This window comes from Crotalus tigris, unplaced genomic scaffold, assembly GCF_016545835.1.
Source record: "Crotalus tigris isolate CLP2741 ecotype Arizona unplaced genomic scaffold, ASM1654583v1 scf7180000018484.1034840, whole genome shotgun sequence".
Lineage (NCBI taxonomy): Eukaryota > Metazoa > Chordata > Lepidosauria > Squamata > Viperidae > Crotalus > Crotalus tigris.
The window spans coordinates 852,817-873,768 of NW_024097032.1; the positions used below are offsets into that span (position 1 = coordinate 852,817).

A 20,952-nucleotide genomic window follows, 5' to 3' on the forward strand; every position below is an offset into this window, starting at 1 on the left:
TTTTTTTTCAGGACTAAATAATATTTTTTGAAAGTACTTTTTTAATGGTTTGCACATTTGTACCCTATTCCCAAGCAAAAGTCTAAATTTCTTCAAGCTGGGATATCATTTTTCTCTGGGGCTGTGAACCTGTTGTCCTTCAAGAAAGTCATACAGGCCTGGCTGGGCCAGAGGCACATGGGAACTCATTGATACAATAAAAATTTAATTTGGGGGTTATTCTCTGTGCTGCTCTTTGTTGTTTCTGTGCTTTTATTGTTACATTGTGTTTTAACTGTTCTGTACACTGCTTCAAGTTGCATAAAGCCTAAATGGCATTACAATTCTAATAAACAAATAAACTTCCCATGTTATAAAATCCCATTTTTAAAAAACCATGGCCACTATTAAGTTTTAACATTAATAAATAAGAGGGATAGCATTATAGACTTTTACCATACATGGGGGCAACTGATGAGATGCCTCTACCCCATGTCTTTCCCACTTTGAAAGAAAGTGATATATACAGTAATTGAGAGTTTGGTGCCATTCTGATTTCATGAACTGATCCACGGAATAAAAGAATCCATCCCCAACTTCCTCCCTTCTTTGCCAAGGGTGGTAGAAGCAGAGAAGGGAAGTATGCCAGGGGAATGGTTATTATGACACCATTTTTCTTACCCCATGGATCACTCTACAGACAATGTAGGGCATGTGGGAGATAGCTTTAGATGATGCGGCAAGGGTTGGCAATCCACTTAGCTTTGCTTGGTCTGGCAGGTTTGCTATATAATTACCAAAAATTACTATGAGCATTCAAAACCATACCAAAGGATTCAAAAGACAATCATTGAAAATATCCTCCTACTCTTGAATACTAGTCCCTTTCATGTCAGGCTATGGAGGAGGTGATCCAGAGGGCTTTCTGATGGTGTAAAATGATCAAGGGAACTTTTTCTAATTTTATCACTGCTTGACCAGAATTCTGGTTTCTGCAGTTGCTTTAAAGGAGACATGTCAAACTCGCGATGTCACATGACATCGCACAACGTATCAGGACTGTTTTGCCATTGCCAGCAATGGGGTGGGTACAGCTTCTGTGTGACGCATCCTGCCCACAGGCCGGCAGTTTGACACCCGTGCTTTAAAGGTTGCTTTTTGATGGATACTACATTTGGGTCAGAAGCACTGAAGCACTTCCAGATTGGAAGGATTAGCTGGTAACATCACTGTTGACTGGGGGATGCCCAGCTGGGGGCTTTCATGTCCTTGTTAAGTTGTCCATCAAAGTGATACATATTTATCTACTTGTGGTCACCCGCTTTCTAACTTCTGGGTTGGCAGGAGCTGGAGTGAATGACAGGAGGAGCTCACCCCATCATGTGACAGCAAACTGGTCTCGGAACGTGAACCTGCCGATTGTCAGCCCAGCATCCTAACCACATGAGCCACTACACCTTTAAGATGGATAAATTGACATTTCAATCTACACGTGTAACAAAATCATTTCTCAAACACCAGCTCTTCAAAAACGCTTGTCCATTGTCTGCATCTCATTTGTACGGTTCCAGCTGATCCTTGAATAACTTCCAAGAAATACAAAAACTATCTTTGTTGCCAGCTACTGGTTATTAGGTTAACTGGTTGATAATCAATTTGATAACATTTTGTGGATGTAGCCAAGAGCACTCCACAGCATAATAACATGTCTTATATACCTCCAAGCCCCAAAAATGTGCTGTTGTGTGTTCTCACAATACCTATAATGCTGAGCAGTTATGCAACTCAATTCTTTCCTGTCATCTAGTTCCTCCTGACTAATAGGAGAAAAGCATAGAAAAAATGACTATGTGGATGAGCCCTTAGTTGTATCGATATTTTGGAAATCTGGCATTGTATTTTCATCCTATATATTTGTGTGCAAATTAGATCCACTAATTTATGTAATGTAGCTGAGGATAAATAAACTTATATTCTTTATTACTGTTATCATTTAATCTTAAAAGGTGAATAATGAAATCTTTTTATAGAATGAAATTATAGAAAAAAAAATTCCATGAGAGCCTGAAATATGAAATGAAAAGCGAATTATTTCTTTATTTTGTAATATATTTCCTAAAACATTAATACTTTGGTATATAAGTTATATCTTTCTGCCCAGATGAAATGTTTCTATAGTTGTTGTTAAACTATAAAGGCAGGAAACTATAATTCATCACTTACCAGCTGTATTTACAATTCTGTTTGCTTTAATTGTTCCATGTGGAGTTTCAACTTCCCATGTTCCATCTAGTCTAAATTTTAAATTAGTTACTCGAACTGGATAATTTAACTGAGCTCCATATTTCTTGGCTCCTGCAGCCAAGGCCATAGTAAGTGAATAAGGATCTATATGACCATCTCCAGGATTGTACAGACCAGCTAAAACCTGTATCAAACAGAAATAATTTATGTTACTTATATTAGTTTTTCTCCCAGGTTCCACAGCCAGTAGAAAGTAGAAAAGATGTGAATACAAAACTTGTCAGCAATACATAGTTTCTAAAAATTCAAAATCTTTCCATGTGAAATAAAAAAAATAAGCAAATACTTCATGTTAGTTCAGTTTGTTCTGTTAAATTAGGAATTATTCATATTTATCTGTCTTACTTTACTATTCTTAACCAGCTTTGTTTCACTTGTCAGACATCAATGTATATGTCATAAACAACAGATTGCAAACAAAAATTGATCTTCACTGTACTTATGAGTTCTTTTATAAACATTAATATTTAAGACTTCGTTCTGCCTCTACACTAGCATAGGCTACAGAATAAATTAATACATTTGTACGTGTAACTTATAGATGACATGATCTCCTTCTCCCACTCCAGGCTAAACCTCAATAGTTTAAATCAGTTTGATCCAAGGAATGCACAGCCATACTCTAAACAATTGAGAGTTGGGATAAAATTAAATTAAATTTTACTTGTATTTAAATTAATTAAAATTGACTATAGTTAATAGAAATATTCTCCAGTCATGTGTCTAATACATTTTCCCTTTCTCAAACAAACCCAGTTTGCTCTCAAGTATTGGAGATGTCTATGGGCTTACACCCATGTGCAGACACACTGAGCTCAATTTTGGAAGCAGAAAAAAGATGGCTTTTTAAAAATTGGTTCCTTGAAACAATGGCTTCAACTGCTTTATGAAAACGGATCCTATTCTTGCAATATCTCATTGTAGTTCATTTCTTCTTTAGAACAGAATAAAATACTTTATTGGCCAAGTGTGATTGGACACACATGGAATTTATCTCCAGTGCATAAGCTTTCAGTGTACATACAAACAACAAACTGATAAGTCATAGATCATAAAATACAATCATAATCATAAGATACAAACAATAATTGATAAATCATAAGATACCAATAGGATAAGTGCATTCTTTAGTGTGCATTCTTTTCATTGTTGGCAAAACCTCCAGTGAAAACTTTGCTGATTAAGACATTTAAAAATAATTTTGCATCTCAGACATGTTCCTTTGCATTTCTTAAACATTTTACAGATATTATAAATAAATAAATTGTATTCCTCTACCTTTTCCATGTTTAATAATGGAAATAATTCTTGCACTTTTTCTGGATCAATAAGATATTGTTCTGTGGGGTGCCAACCTGCTCGGGTCATTTGGTATTTAAATTCATCCACTCTTGTTGGAGTTGATGCAATTCTAACACTCCCTGGACAGTGAAACCCCACAGCCTGAGAGAAACAAAACAAAACAATAACAACCCATCCTCTTCCAAAATCGAATATTCATAAGCACTTATGTATAATTAAATGAAGTTCAAAATAATCACAATAAAATACATTGCGATCTAGGTTCCTCCTCATGAAATTAAATAAAATAGTTACCAATATTAGAAATCTTAGAAAAGAAAAAGTAGAAAAACTACATATTTTGTACTTTAGTATGTCCTCTATCTGAGCAGTCTGACTATGAACTTTGGAAATGTATTTTTCCATTTGATTTAAAAAAACATTACCACTGAGTTTGACCTCTTGCTCAAAATGTTTCTGAAAGAGGCCTCAAAGTTTTTTTTAAATCACAAATCTTGATGCTTTACAATTTATTGGGATAGCATTTCTGAACTTATGATTGCCAGTTGGCAGATGATGTTGTATTGTCAGGGGTTTTTTTTTATTAAGCATTTCCGTTCCATAATCTTATTTCTCTAACTAATGAATCTGAAAAAGCTCAATGGAAAATGCTCCTTGATAATATATTCAGTTTATTCAGTGGAAGTTTAACTGAAGTATGGGAAATCAGAATCCGAAGACTACTAGAGAGATGACTACTGTATGCTGAAGTAATAAAGTAGTATCCCATTCAGGAGAATTACACCAAAACATTCCATCCTTTGTGGAGAAAAATTTAAAGCATTTTTCCATCAAATTTATTGAGCATAATAAAACAATATACAGAAGAAAAATTAAATTATCCCTATTTCCACAAGGGATATAATACAGACATTAGCAGAATTACCCTTTTGATGTCAAAGATCATCTGGTCTTTGCTTCACTGATGTGGTCATTGCATCAGTGTGAACTTTGCCATTAAGCATTTATTTGTTCTCTCTCACAGATGTGAACAATTTAATATGCAGCACTTTCAAATTTTTAAAATTATTAATCAATGTGTGCCATAGATAAAATTACACGAATTCATGTGTAATATAATTTCCAGAGACACTGTAGATAAATAAGGATACCAGGATGTAGTAAAATGATTAATATTTGCAGATACCTTTGAGGCATTAAAACATATTAGAGTATTACAAACATACAAAACTACATATTAATAATGTATTAGCTTAATATTTGTGTCATTAATTCACAAATGCTATTCTCATATACTATAGCTTGTATACAGATATAGATGCTAAAGCTGCTAAACAGCTCCAGCCAATCAAATCATTCTAAAATTGTGTATTTCACATAATTATTATTTAACTTGTAAATTAGGTATTATTACCTGCCCAGTCTCCTCTTCTAACTTTTCATAAAGCTTGATGCTGTAATGATGGATTTTCTTCAGATTTATTCCAGGGTGGAAATATGTTGTCAAACCCGCCTTTAAAAAAGACCAAAAAATGTTTTTCACATCATTTATCTTGTCATGTCCATTAACAATATCATTTAAGGTTTTGCTTCTGTTTTTGTGTTCAACATATCACTTCCATTCCCATTAAAATTTCTAATATATTTTTTCCAACATTCCCTCATTTCAGTTTTATTCAAAATGGATTTCTAAATTTTATATTTAATTTCATTTACTTTGCTGCAGGTTCTTCAGTTAACCCCCTTCATCCACTTTCAAAATTATTTTTAAGTTCTATCAAATTTGTTCTCCAGTCTTTATTTGAGTAAATACTGTGTAATATCTTTTTTCTTCATACCCATTGTATAATTTCTTCATAATTCTTGAATTATGAAAATTCATCATTTTTCACCATTCTTGTTATCACACTTCTAGATAGTATAATACAGTCAATACATTTCTGTTCAAAATTATGTTTGACTTCAGATTTCTGGGTGAGGAATGGGATCTAGCACATCTCCAAATGAGTGGAGTCAACATTATGGCTATTCTCTGGCTCTGAAGAGGTCAGGAGATTGCCCACTTCTGCTCTGAATGGCTGTTCTTTATAAGGAGACCATAGGACAGCAATTTTCAATGGATTTGAGTCCCAGGAAATAAAGGAAAGTTATCATGCTTTCAATCAAGATGGAGCCTTTTTAAGAACATTGGGTTTGCTAGCCTCACTTTCTAATCACTTTTGGAAATTGCCTTTTTAACTAACTTGAGGCTAATAGAGATCTTTAAAATTATAATGCATTGGGCAACTTGTACAAAACTTAGAAAATAGGTAATTAGGAAGACTTAATTCTTTCAATTGTCTGATCTGGGCTCTTTTAGAATCAAATGGGAAAATTTATAGAATGATTATAAATTATAACAGATATCACAGATACTTCCAACCGCAGCCAACATACCTGACCTCCTAAGTAAAGTAGGGGTAAAAATTAAATGGCTTAGTGTGATTGATTTGGCTAAACGCCTCTTTATTTTGCAATTGACTCCAGAGAGTCAAACCTGATTTTGGCAGGGGGGGAGGGATTCAGGTTCATACAAGGGTGGTTAAAACCTGAAGAGTTTCAAAATAGCTCAGCGACAATCAATTGCATTAATTACCAAAACTGATACGGATAATGCTTTTGCAAAGGGGTACTGTATATTCTGACTGTAGGGCAGATTTGAGGAAGAAGCTTTGAAGAAATGAACCTTCAAAGTCTTAACTTTGGTAAGGGATACAAGATTCAAAGTGAATCTTAAAAAAGGCTCAATTGGTTAAAACCAAGATAACATTGGATGGAGAAGGGAGGGCCCCTGAGGTAGACGAAGTTCCTGTCTTAGTTGAAAGAGTTCCACCAAGAAATTTTAAGGAAATAAAAACAATTATAGGGGCTTTCAATTTTATTAAACAGGATATTCCAAATGTTGCTTTTAAGTCAGGGCCTTTATTTTAACTTCTAAAAAAGGCAGTTCATTGGGAATGGGAACCAAAGCAGGAAAAAGTTGCACAACCTCTAAAATTGTGGGCATTCAGAAATACGACCTCCAGATTGCAAGAAACCATTTCAGGTAAGAACTAGCTGGTCAGATGTGGTTATGGTTATGGAGATGGCTCTGTTGCAAAAAGCAAAAGGTTGGAAAGTAGTTTATGATTCATGATCCAAGTCCTGGATCTAAATATAGTATCTGCAAAAAAGTTTATGCTATGACTTTCAAATTATATTCAGAAATAGCTTCAATAATTTTGCAAAGCTCTTATTTACCCTTCATATACCATTTTACAAGCACCTCATATTTCTAACCAAAGACTTGCCCAATGAACTGTTTATCTAACACTGACAGGTATACTATTACAGACTCCAGTCAGATCAAATCTATGGTTTATTGTTTTATTAGAACATGATTGCATGCAACAAGAATGATAACATAAAACATAGTGCCCTGATAAGCAACGTTTATGACTGAAATAGAAAATATAATTTATCAATCGAGCTTCTTGGCAAGAGAAGGACATTAGTTTTCATGAGCAGCAGTTTCAACTACCAGTTGGAAAATTGGAGCTGCCCTTTAATACAATATGAATGCTCTGGAGGCAGGATTAGTGATGATACAAGTTTTCTTTATTATCCCATCTTCATTATTTTTATAAATAACTCAAGATGGCAAAATATCTAATACTTCTTCCCCTTCTATCTTCTCCACAATAACAACCCAGTATGGTGAGTTGGGGTGAGAAAGTGACTGGCCCAAAGTCATCCAGTTGTCTTTTCATGACAAAAGCGGGATTACCGTAGTTAAATCTCCTGGTTTCTAGCCTGACACCTTAGCCATTCGCTGAAGGATGAGGTTTTCAGTCAATCAATCAATCAAAATTCATGGTCCAGATTTTTAAAAAGCAGCATACAATATAATAATTATTTTAAAAAAATAACAATTGTGAGAAAATCATAGAGTAATTAGCAGCTAACAACTAGTAGCATGATGAAAGAGCCATATAATTTTTAACAGGGCTTTTTTTCTCATAGAATGCCCGGAACAGAGTTCCAGCACCTTTTTTGGATGGAACCTTGTAGGGTAGGCAAGGCGGATTGTATGACGTGTGTGAGTTCTGGCACCTTTTTTTTTTTTTAGAAAAAAAGTACTGATTTTTAACAATTATAGCTATTGATAAAAATTCTGCAACCTTCTTAAAGATTTCTGAAGAGTGGTCACCTATGAAACAGGTAACAGCCTCCTATTCATAACAGCAATTAACATTATTAACAATTTGGAGTGTTAAACTTGATTGCCATTGGATATTTTTACAGCACATGTGAGATGGTGTACCTCAGAGTTCAGAAACAAGTTTGCTTTAATATGGAAGCCTTATCATTTGTTGTCTTAATAGGTAGGGCCTCAGTTTGGGTCAAACTATAGTCTTCTATGTTGAATATACTGTATAAGATGTTAAAGAAATATCTATGGCTACTCCTGATTTTGGATATTTAGATCCCAAATCCTCTCCTTTGATGCAGCAAGGGTTTTATCAAGTCCCATAGTCAATATGCCGAATATATCATATGCCAAATCACCATTAATTTATCTTCTTATATTGGAAAACAACTTATGCAGTAAGGTGAGATAAAATAAGGAAATATTCCAATGGACTTGATTCAGGTAGAAACTAAGAGGACAAAGTCTTAATTGGATCTCAAGGCCTAATTCTAGTCATGTAAAAGTAATAGAAGTTTAATAAGGATTGCATGGTAAAATTTATAAGAATTTTGGTTGGACTACTCTAAATTAGGACACTCCTTATAAAAACATAACTGATAACCATATAACATCAAATCCAGAACTTTGGCTTTAAATATTTTAATAGCTTTTTAATTTTAATATAGTAACTGCTATAAAAATGACCCGCAAATTTAGCAATTTGGGATACTTTTAGGGCTTTTATTAGAAGCTTTCTTGTTGGAGTTTGCTAGAAGGTAGAAGATTGAAAATAAAGACCTAGATATCTAAAAGATTTTATCTGCTTGATGAATTTGCTTTTGATTGTGCATCTAATTAGGCATTGAAATGTTTTCTAGAGAATATCAATATTTTGTTTCAAAGTAATTTATTTCTAAGTGTTCTCTAAATCAGTAAAATGCTACTTTTTAACTAGTATGTACACATCAAAGTAAACCAACATCTAATCTCAGATTCCTGGATAACGTTTTATATATACCTTAGAGACAAAGGATTACTATAGCAAACAACCTCTGCTGTCTTTTATGGCCTCCACATGAAAAGCAAATGAAAAAATGTGTATCATGAAGTCATGACATGTATTTTGTCAATTTATGAAAAAATCAGCTTTCTGCAAATGTCCTTGATTGTTTTCCCTGAATTATTCCAGATTCTTCCAGATTCTAACCTAAAAGCAGAGGCTTAAAGTCCCTTCTCTCCTTTATCATAGCTTTCATATTTAAATCCTGGCTTAAATTTAAATATTTTTTCTCTCTAGCAGAAATGGAGGGGGTTGTGCAATCTTACATATTCCTTGCCTCAGTCAACGGTGTTACATCCTGGGCCGGCAGGCACAGGCTGCAGCGATTGGCCCGGGCAGACTATGTGAATGCCCGGGACAAGAAAGGCTGCTTCCAGCCTTTGCAATGATTGGCCAGCAAGGTATTGTGCTACCTGGGACAAGAAAGGCTGCTTCCAGCCTTTGAAATGACTGGCCAGCAAGGTATTGTGCAGGGGGGCTATAAAAGGGGGCCGCACCATTTTAAAATCTGTTCTGTTGGTGTTACAATAAAGGAGACTGTTGGAACTTGTTGCTTTGTCTCAATGCCTCTTTTCCTGAAACAGAACATTGGCGATGAAGGTGGGATGCCTGCAAGGCAAACAGATTAAGAAGCCAAACTGACTCACCACAGGGGGCTTTCAGCTTGGAGAAGTGCGGCTCCTGGAGATTGCTTAGCCTGCCAGCACTGAGACGCTGGAGGTGAGCTCAGAAAAGGGGGCTCCTTCTCTATCCTTGCAGCAAGAGGCGTGCACGAAGTTCCTGGGCTGAAACAATGGCAAAGATAGGCCGGCTTTCAGAATTTGACACAGCTCACCCAGAACGCTGGAACTCATATGTGGCCCGGGTGGAGAACTACCTCCAAGTGAATCAAATCTGTGAAGATAACCTCAAAGCTGCCACAGTGTGTGTGGGCAAGAGACCTTCGAGATTGCGGAGAATCTGGTCGCCCCAGCACCACTGGAATCAATCACCTACACAGAATTGAAGAGGATGCTTCCAGAGCATTTTGAATCCAAGCTCTCAGTGATTGCCTGGCGACACACGTTCCAGCAGACGGATTAGAGGCCTGGTGAGTCTGCAGCAGAGTTTGTTGCGGCCTTGCGACAAGCAGCTAGGCCCTGCGAATTCAAAGACTTGGAGTAGAGACTGAGGGATCGGCTGTCTGTGGCCTACGAAGTCGGGAGTTGCAGCAGAAGCTCTTCGCAAAGGAAGGCCTCACGTTCCAAGATGCCCTGAGGGAAGTTTCAGCCGAAGAAGCAGCAGGCAGAGCTGTGAAGGCCTTGCGGCTCTCCAAGCTCACGCAAGTTCCAGCCACCATCCATCAAGAGGTTGCTCACGAAGAATCCGAACAGGATCCAGAATTGGAAGTGGACCGGCTGCATCAGACTCCAGGGAGAAGGCCTCACGGAGGGAAGGCCCAGCTAGCATCATCCCCTTGGTGCATCGGATGTGGAGGCCACCATCGCCGCACAGACTGCCGTTTCCGCTCCACCATCTGCAGGGCCTGTGGGAGACAAGGCCATATTGCCTTCATCTGTTTGGGTTGCCAGAAGGAACGTTACCCAGAAGAACTGCCTCAGAAAGGTACCAGGGTCCACAGCCAGAACAGGGTGGGCTTCTGTGCATCACATAGGAGCGTTTTTAGAAAGGGGGTCCACAGGCAACTTAGGAAGAAGCTTCACATCAACGTGAAGTTGCAAGGGGTCCCCTTGTCGATGGAGCTGGACACTGGGTCTGCTCTATTGATCATCTCCTTAGACATCTTTAACAAGGTCTGCAACAGAAGCAGCCTATGGGTGAAACTCAGGCCGTCAAACCTCATCCTCACAGATTTCCAAAATTCCTGAGTCAATGTGAGGGGGGAGGCCACACTCAAGGTGCAGCGTAGGAATTTTGAGGGGCTACTGGATGTAGTTGTGGTTGGGGGAGACCATACGAGTCTCATTGGACTCGACTGGTTTGAGGCCCTGGGAATTCAGGTGACTGGAATACACAGCGTGCAAACAACAGGCCTGGTTGGGGTCTGCAAGGAGTTTGCAGATGTGTTTAGTCCAGAACTTGGCTCCTACAAAGGCCCTCCTATAGACCCAGCCATAGCCCCCATTAGAATCAAGCCACGCAGGGTGCCCTTTGCCTTAAAGGGAAAAATAGATGCAGAGCTGGATAAATTGATTCAGTAGGGTATCTTAGAGCCTGTGGACAGTAGTTCACGGGAAACGCCCATAGTTACGCCACTGAAGGCCAATGGTGAGGTCCAAATCTGTGCGGACTACAATTGCATGCTTAACAAAGCGCTGCAGCAGCATTCATACCCAGTACCAGTGGTCAGTCACATTCTAGCCTCCCTCAAGGGGGGGCCACATCTTTGCTAAGCTTGACCTGGCTCAGCCCTATCAACAATTGCCAGTTGATGAGGAAACAGCCAAGGCCCAAACTATAGTGACTCATAGGGGGGCATTCAAGGTAAGAAGATTGCAATTTGCAGTAAACGTGGCCCCTGATATCTTCCAGAGTGTAATGGAGCGAACACTCCAAAATATCCCTGGCGTTTGCCTGTACTTTGACGATTCCTCATCGCTGGGGACTCAGCTGACAATTTAGCCGAAACGCTGAGAGCTGTTTTGCTACGTTTCTGCCAAGCGGGACTGAAGCTTAAGCAAGACAAGTGTAAGATCGGGGTTACCTCCACAGAGTTTCTAAGATTCCGCATTGATGCTCAGGGCATACACCCTGCGGAATCCAAGCTGCAAACAATACAGCAGGCCCCAAGTCCCAAATCCAAGGGCGAACTTCAGGCCTTTCTGGGACTGCTAAATTTTTACCACTCGTTCCTTCCTCACAAGGCTGCAGTGGCTGAGCCGTTACACCGGCTCTTGGACAAACAGTCCCTGTGGCAGTGGACACAAGGACATGAAAAGAGCTTCAAAGAGGTCAAAACCTTGCTCTCTTCAAATGTAGTCCTCACGCACTTCAATGAGAACTTGCCAGTGTGCATTGCCTGTGATGCATCCCCTTATGGGATTGGGGCTGTGTTAAATCACTTGAAGACTGATGGAACGCAAGTCCCAATAGCATATTACTCGAGAACCCTATCATCAGCTGAACGCAATTATGCACAGATAGATAGGGAAGCCTTAGCCATAGTGGCTGGCATAAAGAAGTTCCATGACTTTGTATATGGCCGCCACTTCACGGTCTTTACAGACCATAAGCCACTGCTGGGGTTGTTCACAACGAAAAAACAAACCTCACACATAATATCCCCCCGAATGCTGAGGTGGTCTATCTTCCTGCTGCATATAACCATACACTGGTTCACAAGCCAGGCAAAGAAATGGGTCATGCAGATGGTCTCAGCAGGTTGCCATTACAGCAGATAGAGGCAGATCCAGCATCTGCCAATTGCATCCTGTCTATTCAGGACTTGCCTGAATCTCTCCTCAGTGCTAGGGATGTGGCTGCAGAAACAGCCACCGATCACACGCTAACACGCGTGCTGACTTGGGCGTTGTCTGGATGGCCTGACACATGTCCAGGCTCAGAATTCCAGAGCTTCTGGCAGAGGAAGCATGAGATTTCCACCTTCAAGGGGTGTGTCATATGGGGTAGCCGGGTAGTAATCCCAATCTTACTGAGGACTAGAGTCCTGCAGTCTCTGCATGAGGGACATCCGGGAATAGTCCGGATGAAGGCGTTAGCGCGCAGCCATCTTTGGTGGCCTGGGCTTGACAAAGATGTCGAGGCCCAGGTCCATGGGTGCACTGTCTGTCAACAGTCAAGGCCGGAGATGCCCCAGGCCCCAGTTCATAGGTGGGAAGAGACTCATACCCCATGGTCGAGAGTCCTTATCGACTATGCTGGGCCTTTTCAGGGGCAATTCTTCTTAATTCTCGTGGACAGTCATTCCAAGTGGCTAGAGGTCATACCTGTCTCCTCCACTACCACTGCTAGAACCATCCAGGTGCTGAGAGGGATCTTTGCCGCACATGGACTTCCCAATGTCCTTGTCTCCAACAATGGGCCTCAATTTACGTCGTTTGAGTTCAAGGCATTTCTCCAGGCCAACATGATCCGGCATGCCACATCGGCACCGTTCCATCCAGCTTCCAACAACCAGGCTGAACGAATGGTGCGCACAACCAAGGATACCTTAAAGAGGATCACTCACGGGACCTGGCATCACAGGCTAGCGGACTTTCTTCTGTGCCACGGCACCACACCTTGCATAGCTACTGGAAAGAGCCCAGCTGAACTCCGCTGGGGTCGCCGCCTCATCACAAAACTGGACAGATTGCACCCAGACCGGGTGGCTTCACAGGTGTCACAGCCATGGGCACCTAGGAGACTACAAGTGGGAGATCCGGTCTGGGCAAGGAACTATGGACCAGGACATATCTGGGTCACAGAGTGGTATGCAAGGTCTCTGAGCTGCTGTCATACGAAGTGGCCTTGGACGATGGTCATGTGATCCGATGTCACATTGACCAACTGCGCTGGAGGCTTCCCAGCAACTCTTCTGCTCCTAGCTCTGCTCTCGGGGGGGGGGAGGACCACAAATATGATTGTGGACCATGGTCTCTCCAACATCCCCAGGCTTCAGCTACTGCTCCAAACAGGGAGTCCACAGAAAGGGGGTTCGCCATGGAGGCAGTTCCGGCCTCTGGCATTCAGGCCCTCCAGCTGCATTCAGGCCCCCCCAAGGAACCTTGGCTTGGATTTAGCAGATCCAGCCAGTCAGCAGCTGGATGGGTCCCCTGGGTCTTTGGGGCAACAAAGTCCTGGTCTGCCTAGCCGGGCAGGCGAGCTGGCAGCCCAGGCACACACAACGGCCATGAGAAGATCAGGTCGGGCCAGAGGTCCTCCCAAATACTTACAAGACTATGTACGGTCCTTGTCAGTTCATGGGTAGGCCTGGTAGTCTGGGTTAAGTAATGCAGCTCAAGGGGAGTGGGGAGCATGGCGATAGCAAGACTGTAGTGTTGTGTATATATAGATGCAACGTACTCAATGTAATGGAGTATTGGAGTACTGTATATGCCGCCGTATTAGGCGACCCAGCGTATAAGACGACCCCCGTCTTTATTGCCGGGCCGCATTCCTAGAACATCGTCTTATACGCCGGAAACTACCAGTATTTCCGGCGTATAAGACGACTCGGCGTATAAGACGACCCCCGTCTTTGGCGCCGATTTCAGCGCTCGCAGAAGTCGTCTTATACGCCGGCATTTACGGTATTTGAAATAATAAGTGTGCCTTATTATTTTAGCCAAGGGGGAGGGGTGTTATGTCCTGGGCCGGGTGGCACAGGCTGCAGTGATTTACCCGGGCAGACCATGTGGATGCCCGGGACAAGAAAGGCTGCTTCCAGCCTTTGCAATGATTGGCCAGCAATGTATTGTGCTGTCTGGGACAAGAAAGGCTGCTTCCAGCCTTTGCAATGATTGTCCAGCAAGGTATTGTGCTGCCTGGGACAAGAAAGGCTGCTTCCAGCCTTTGCAATGATTGGCCAGCAAGGTATTGTGCAGGGGGACTATAAAAGAGGGCCGCACCATGCACGGCGGGCATGTGCTGTGCCGCCCCCATGAGCGGCGAGCATGCGTGGCGTCTCCCCCATGCACGGTGAGTATGCGTGGCGCCGGCCCCATGCACAGCGAGCATGCACGGCACCGACTCCATGCGCGGCGAGCATGCGTGGCGCCACCCCGAGGGAAAAAAATGGCGGATCGCGTTGTTTGGCGACCCCCGTGAAATGGTCGTTCGACCCCAAATGGGGTCACGACCCACAGGTTGAGAACCGCTGGTATAGCTGGAGTGGTTGTGGCCTACTGGGTGGGCATGGCAAGCTCTACATCGTTCCCGTCAAGGGTGCCTGTAGGGGCCTGGGCAGGAGTGGGACATATCTAAGGGTCTCTGGCAGAAGGGGGTGGGACCGGGTAAGCGCCAAGGCATGGTCCATTCCTTCATTCCTCACAAAGGGTGACACCTCTCCAGCATGCACCCAGGAAGCGGGGCCGACACGTCAGGGGCTGGTTCCTTGCTGTTTCTAGACAGCCTTGTGGAGCTAAGACTGAATGTGTTTCAGCATAGATGGCCATCACAAAATTGTACATTGGCTTCCGGCCAGCCTGGGCCAGGGCCAAGGTAGCGGGGGCCGTTACCTCACTGTTTCCAGGATGGCTTCGCGGGCCACATGAAACCACTCCACGGGCCACATCCAGCCCCCGGGCCTTGTGTTTGACATGTCTGGAATACTGCATTAGACAGGAAAAAAGGTCAGATGCATCTTTTATTATGCAATCACCTTCTCATGTTCATGAGTATAAGTGGGATCCAGGTTATGCTATCCTGTCATTTCCAAATACTGGGATATCCAATACTATTAGATATTTCCAAGGGATAGCTTTTGGAACCTTAGGATAAGGCATCCAATTTTGTCAGCCTGCCCCTTTGCCAGGAAAAGTTTGGAAAAGAGATTTAGCAAAATACAAGAAATGGCAAAAACCTTTCTAATGCTTAGATTTTTCTAAACATTGTCAAGAGAACTGTATAAGCTTCCTTTAGGAATTATCCATGAAAGCCTGATGCACTAAGGAAACAGATCAAACCATCAATCCCATTTTAGTTCCAGCGGAAATAATTTAAGAATGGTATTTTTAATGATTAAAGCGTACATCTTAATACATGCCTAAATCAATGTAGCAATCGTACTTGCATATGTAAATAGTCAAAAATTTGGAAAATAAATACTTTAAGATTTTCAGGCTGAGAATATTATTTTTTTTAGTTTCTAATAACAAAATGAACTTTATTATAAAGGTGATTTTCTAGAAGAAGAAAAATTTAGTTATAAAACTTATTAGAAACTAAAGTTATTCATGATTACTATATATATATATATATATATATATATATATATATATATATATATATATATATGAATGTATATAATGACAAAATGTTTTCCATCTCAGATATTATGGTACATTCTAGTTGTGTCTAACTTGGCATAATAAAATGACACATGATCTGGTATCTAGGATTACTCTGTGACTGCAAACTACTGAAAACAACTTCTTTGTAACAAGTGATGACACATGAGCCAGGAACTCTTATGTGTTCCAGAACAAGATGACTTATCTACTAACTAAAATATAAATAGATTGTTTTTCAGTGAATGCAACCTTTCTCTTCCCATTACATCAGATTGCTTTTCTCCTTAGACTGCAATCCTGAAAGTTCACAAAATAAGATTGATGTGTCTTAATTTAAAATGCAGCAGCAGACCTTACCATTTTCACCTCTACAAATATTTCTTTCTTATTATTGAAGCTCTGTACAAAACATAACTAATATTACAGTTATTGAACACTGTTTCTGTCTCTCTGGGTTTCCTATTACAGTGGTAATCCAGGAACATTTCCTTCAATATGAGCATACAACTGGTTGCCAAAACAGCTGCAAGTGGACAAGTGATTCTTTTATAATATTAGCATTAAGCATCAGCAATTAATGAGTTTCAGCTCAATGACATTTTAGACTGCATTGCACAGTAATTTAAATGGCTCACCAAAGCCCATTTCTAGTCTAAAATGAATTGTGATCTAAGCAAAGAAAATTTAGGTTTTGTTCCATGTTTAAAAAGTTAGAAATTTCACTTACTGCATGCCAAGTAGATCCAGCAGTGAGTTCAGATTTTTCCAACAAAAGTACATCCTTCATGCCAGCCTTGGCCAAATGATAGGCAAGACTGACACCCACACAACCACCTCCAATAATTACGGTTTCTGCTGCATCTTTCCACTTTGCTTCTATAGAAGATGGCTTTTGTTCCCTGGAGAAAAAAAAATAAACAAATATAATAATGGATACTCCTCATTTCTGCATATTTTACATAAAATTACATACTGTAAAACACGATATCAACTGTTCTTTATATGTTCTTTTTATCAACAATTAAGTTGTAGAACATTAATAGAATTTTGTTCTACAGATGAAAATTATGAGCACTAACTGGCAGTTTTAGATCAAACATCAGGATCAAAGAACTAAGAATGTCATGGGGAGTTATTTCTTAGTTTATTGTTGTTTACCTACAGACAGAATCTTGCCAGACTAAAGCAATTATCTGCATAACTATAGATAAACTCTGTGAGCTGCTGAAGGGTGAGGGGTTTCCATCTTTGCCCTCTTTCTGTCTACCTGACACTTTTGACAGTATCCTTTTGTGGGGGTTCCAAAATGGGTAGATAGCATCTCAGTAGTGATTCTAGACCAGTAGTGACGAACTTATGGCATGCGTGCCAGAGGTGGCACTCAGAGCCCTTTCTGTAGGCACGTGTGCTGTCACCCCAGCCGCACCTCCCCTGTGGCCCCCTCACCAGCAGCCCCCCTGGAGAGCCGCTCCTGGACGCGGCCCATACAGAGCAGCGCAGCAAAGGACATGGCAGCCAGACAGCAGGGACAAGACTATCCTTGTGCCCCGTCGCATGCAGATGATGCTGCGGGGTGCAGGCAGAGGGCGTGGCTGCCATGGCACTGCAGGGCCGCCTGGGTGAACTGCGGCGGGCCATTGAGGCAGTAGGAGGCCCTGCAGGCAGGTGGGAGGGTGGAGCGGGGGCGGACGGGTGGCAGGGCAGGCAGCAGAGCGGGGTAGGCAGGGGGCGGGGTGGTTTTTGGGCACTCGGTCTCTAAAAGGTTCGCCATCACTGTTCTAGACTATGACTCCCAATCAACTGAACATTCGTGCAACTTGAGAACGTCAACACTAATTCTGTGCATTGTTTAACTGTTTAATGCCATTTGTACATCTTTTATTGTGACCACACGGTGTTTAATTATAATATGCCAAAGAAGGTTCCAAGGCATAGTGTAATAATTCTTCTTTTTTTTAAGTTTTTATTGAGTACAAAGAAAAAAAGGATTAAAAACACTGAACTTGGTAAATCGTCTTTGACTGACATCTCAGTCCATATTGTACATTAATTACATATATCTACATACAAACTGTACATTTCTGATCTCTATCTTAACTTATCTCTTTATTTGTGACCTCCATTTTTTCCCCTCCATCTATAAAATTTATTCCATATTGATAAAAATTCTGTTTCTTCCTGAAGATTTCTTTAATCTTTTAGTTATCCTATATAGTTCTGTGCAATACATAATTTTCTTTATTAGTACTTCCTCACTCGGTACTTCCATTGCTTTCCATTTTGAGCAAATAGTATCCTTGCCGCCGTAACGACGTGAATAATTAAATATGTGTCCTCTTTATTTACATTTTTCTCTAGTATTCCTAATAGTGATGCCTCAGGTTTGTATAGAATGTTTTGCCTAGTCATTTCTATTGCCCATTCTCAGACCATACGCCAATACACCTGTTCTTCTCTACATGTCCACCATACATGAAAAAAGATGCCCTTTTCTTTTTTACATTTACAACACATAGATGAATATCCGTTATAAATTTTGGCTAATCTGACCAGAGAGAGATGCCATCTGTAAACCATCTTATACAAGTTTTCTTTATATGATGTCGCCAATGTGATTTTGTTATTTCTTTCCCATACTTACTGCCATTGATCCATATTTATATTATATCCTAGATCTATTGCCCATGTCACCATTGTTTCTTTAACCTGCTCCTCATACAGCTTATGTTCCAACAGGTGTTTATAAATATTCTTTATTTGTTTTTTCCCCGGGCCTAGCAGTATTTTATCTCACCCCATATCTTGTCTATTAATACCCCATTCTTGCTTATCCTTCATGTATCTTGCTTGTATCTGGAGATAAGACCACCACTCCATGTCTATTCCTTGTTGTTTTAGCTCTTCTTTTTGTTATGATGGACTACATAATATCTCTTCTGTTTTAAAAAAATATTTATTAGGCAAATCATGCACAAGAAGCAAAGCCTAATTTGGAGGCAGCTCAAAGGGAGGTAGGTGGATTCGAAACATAAATTATAGATGAGAATGGAAGGAGAAACATCTCATTTTCACCAACATACAGTATACAAATACAGGTAGTTCTCAATTTATAACCACAGTTGAGCCCAAAATTTCTGTTGCTAAGTGAAACAGTTAAGTGAATTTTGTTCCATTTTACAATCTTTCTTGCCACAATTGTTAAGTGAATCGCTGCAGTTGATAAGTTAGTTGTTGGTTGTTGGTTGTTAAGTGAATCTGGTTTTCCATTGACTTTGTTTGTCAGAAAGTCACAAAAGGTCACATGACCCTGGGACACTGCAACTGTCAGAAGTATGAACCAATTGCCAAGCATCTGTATTATGAACATGTGACCACAGGGATGCTACAATAGTCTTCAATGTGAAAAAAGGTCATAACTCACTTTTTTCGGTACTGTTGTAACTTTGATCACTAAATGAACCCAACAGTTAAGGACGACCTGTAATTATTGATTTATCCAAGAAACCAATTGCTTTATTCTAAAATGCTGCAGAGTAGTTTACAAATGGACCAATGAATTGTGTTCTTGTTAAATACGCCAGAAATATAGGTTTATGAATTGAATTTCCATAACATTTAACAGTCAGTTAAAGTTTAATGCTTGCATTTGCACAACGTACTAAACTTAATGTTTTAACTTTGCTTCTTTTTATTATTTACCGTTAGGCAACTTAGCTGACTGCTTGGTTAACTTATAATTTAATGAATTGTGCAATCCAAGAAAATAGATTACAGTACAGTAATTCCGTAACCAAGTTAAGTTTGCTGTGCAAGCACAGGGATAAAATTCAAGGATATTTCTAGTTATATCACTTATTGTGCAATTATTTTGTCATCTAACCGAATATCTAGTTTTCATCATACTCAACTCATGATTTATATTTTCTGTTTCTCCATTTTTTTTCTACAATAACAAAAATCCACTGAAAAATAAAAGGTGAAATAACTGCAATATGTCTTTGACTGGCAGCATTAGCCATACTTTTTTTTTAAAGAATCCAACCATGCATGCATTAGGAATGAAATATACACAGGCCTAAAGATTATGGGATGAGCAATCCTGTCATTAGATCAAGAACAGCTTAGTTCACCATTGTGCTTGGCCACAAAGCCAATCCTGAGAGGCTTCGATCCGTGCACTATTCTATCTCACTTTTTTGTTTTTGAAGATTAAAGAAGAATGCAGTACGCCCCCTTCAAAATTTTTGGAAGAAGGGTAGAATAAAATGCAAATAAATAAAAACTGGGCTTGCCGTTATCTAGACTCTGGGCAAAAATAACACATATGCAATCCTCCTTCCTGTGTCTATCAATATTGTAACATTGAAGTTATTTTAATGTGCTGGAATATCTAGGAATGGGGGATTTAAGAGATGTACATCGCCTCACTCTATGGGCAGACTAGAGGAGCGGGGTGTGGTAGGTATCTGCGCAAATCACGCAGCGCACTACAGTGCCCATGCAGAAGCAATATTTGTGGACTACCCTCGCCCTTGTACTGTCTTGAGAAAAAAGACGCAAAAAATACTCCGCCAACAAAGGGAGAGCTGAAGCCGGACTCACCACCTGTCAGTGGTCGGGCTGCAAGCAAAACCTCGAGAAGATACGGGAAAGGCGACCTGTTTAACTCGCAGTTTTACGGGCAGCAATCTCCGCGTTCCCTGCAGCATGGCTTCCCCCTCGAAGACGCTAGTACAGTAATGGATAGCAATGGGCACAAAGATCTCCCGATCTCCCTTCCAAACCAAGCAATTGAGTAAACTTCGAGTTCCCTTAGTTGGCAGCCTAAGCGGGGGGGGGGGAGATAGGCGGAACCACCCGTCGCAGGCGATAGGCGGAATCGGCCTCTTTAGTGACCCTCCTAAGAGGGAGGAGACCGTGCCTGAACTCTCTCACCCCGCTGCACTCCCGGGGCTCTGTTCATGTGGTTACAGTGGGAAATCGCAGGGGGGGGGGGGAGGAGGAGGGAAGGAGAGGGGAAATAGGACTAGATTAGAGTGACCGAGGAAGAAAGGCTGATTCGGGAAGCAGAAATGCAGCGGGAATGTTGGGAATCGTCTGATATTTACGCTGATAACGGTACTCTACATACGTGACTGGGTTTG

At 40.8% G+C, this 20,952-nt stretch overlaps 1 protein-coding gene across 3 annotated transcripts in view; it reads right to left on the reverse strand.

Annotated features, from left to right (window-relative positions):
- Nucleotides 1–20,952, reverse strand: part of DMGDH (dimethylglycine dehydrogenase) — a 49,488-nt gene that overhangs the window by 28,195 nt on the left and 341 nt on the right. The window contains exons 1-5 of one of the 3 annotated variants that reach the window (XM_039352830.1): nt 20,411–20,612; nt 16,536–16,707; nt 5,000–5,098; nt 3,562–3,726; nt 2,203–2,407 (exon numbers count right to left, since the gene is read on the reverse strand). In XM_039352830.1, coding sequence (XP_039208764.1) covers nt 2,203–2,407; nt 3,562–3,726; nt 5,000–5,098; nt 16,536–16,707; nt 20,411–20,517 — 748 coding nt within the window. In that variant the 5' untranslated portion in view covers nt 20,518–20,612. Of the gene's footprint in view, nt 1–2,202; nt 2,408–3,561; nt 3,727–4,999; nt 5,099–16,535; nt 16,708–20,410; nt 20,613–20,952 lie in introns of those variants that run through there. The other 2 variants (XM_039352831.1, XM_039352832.1) reach the window with 2 other exon arrangements.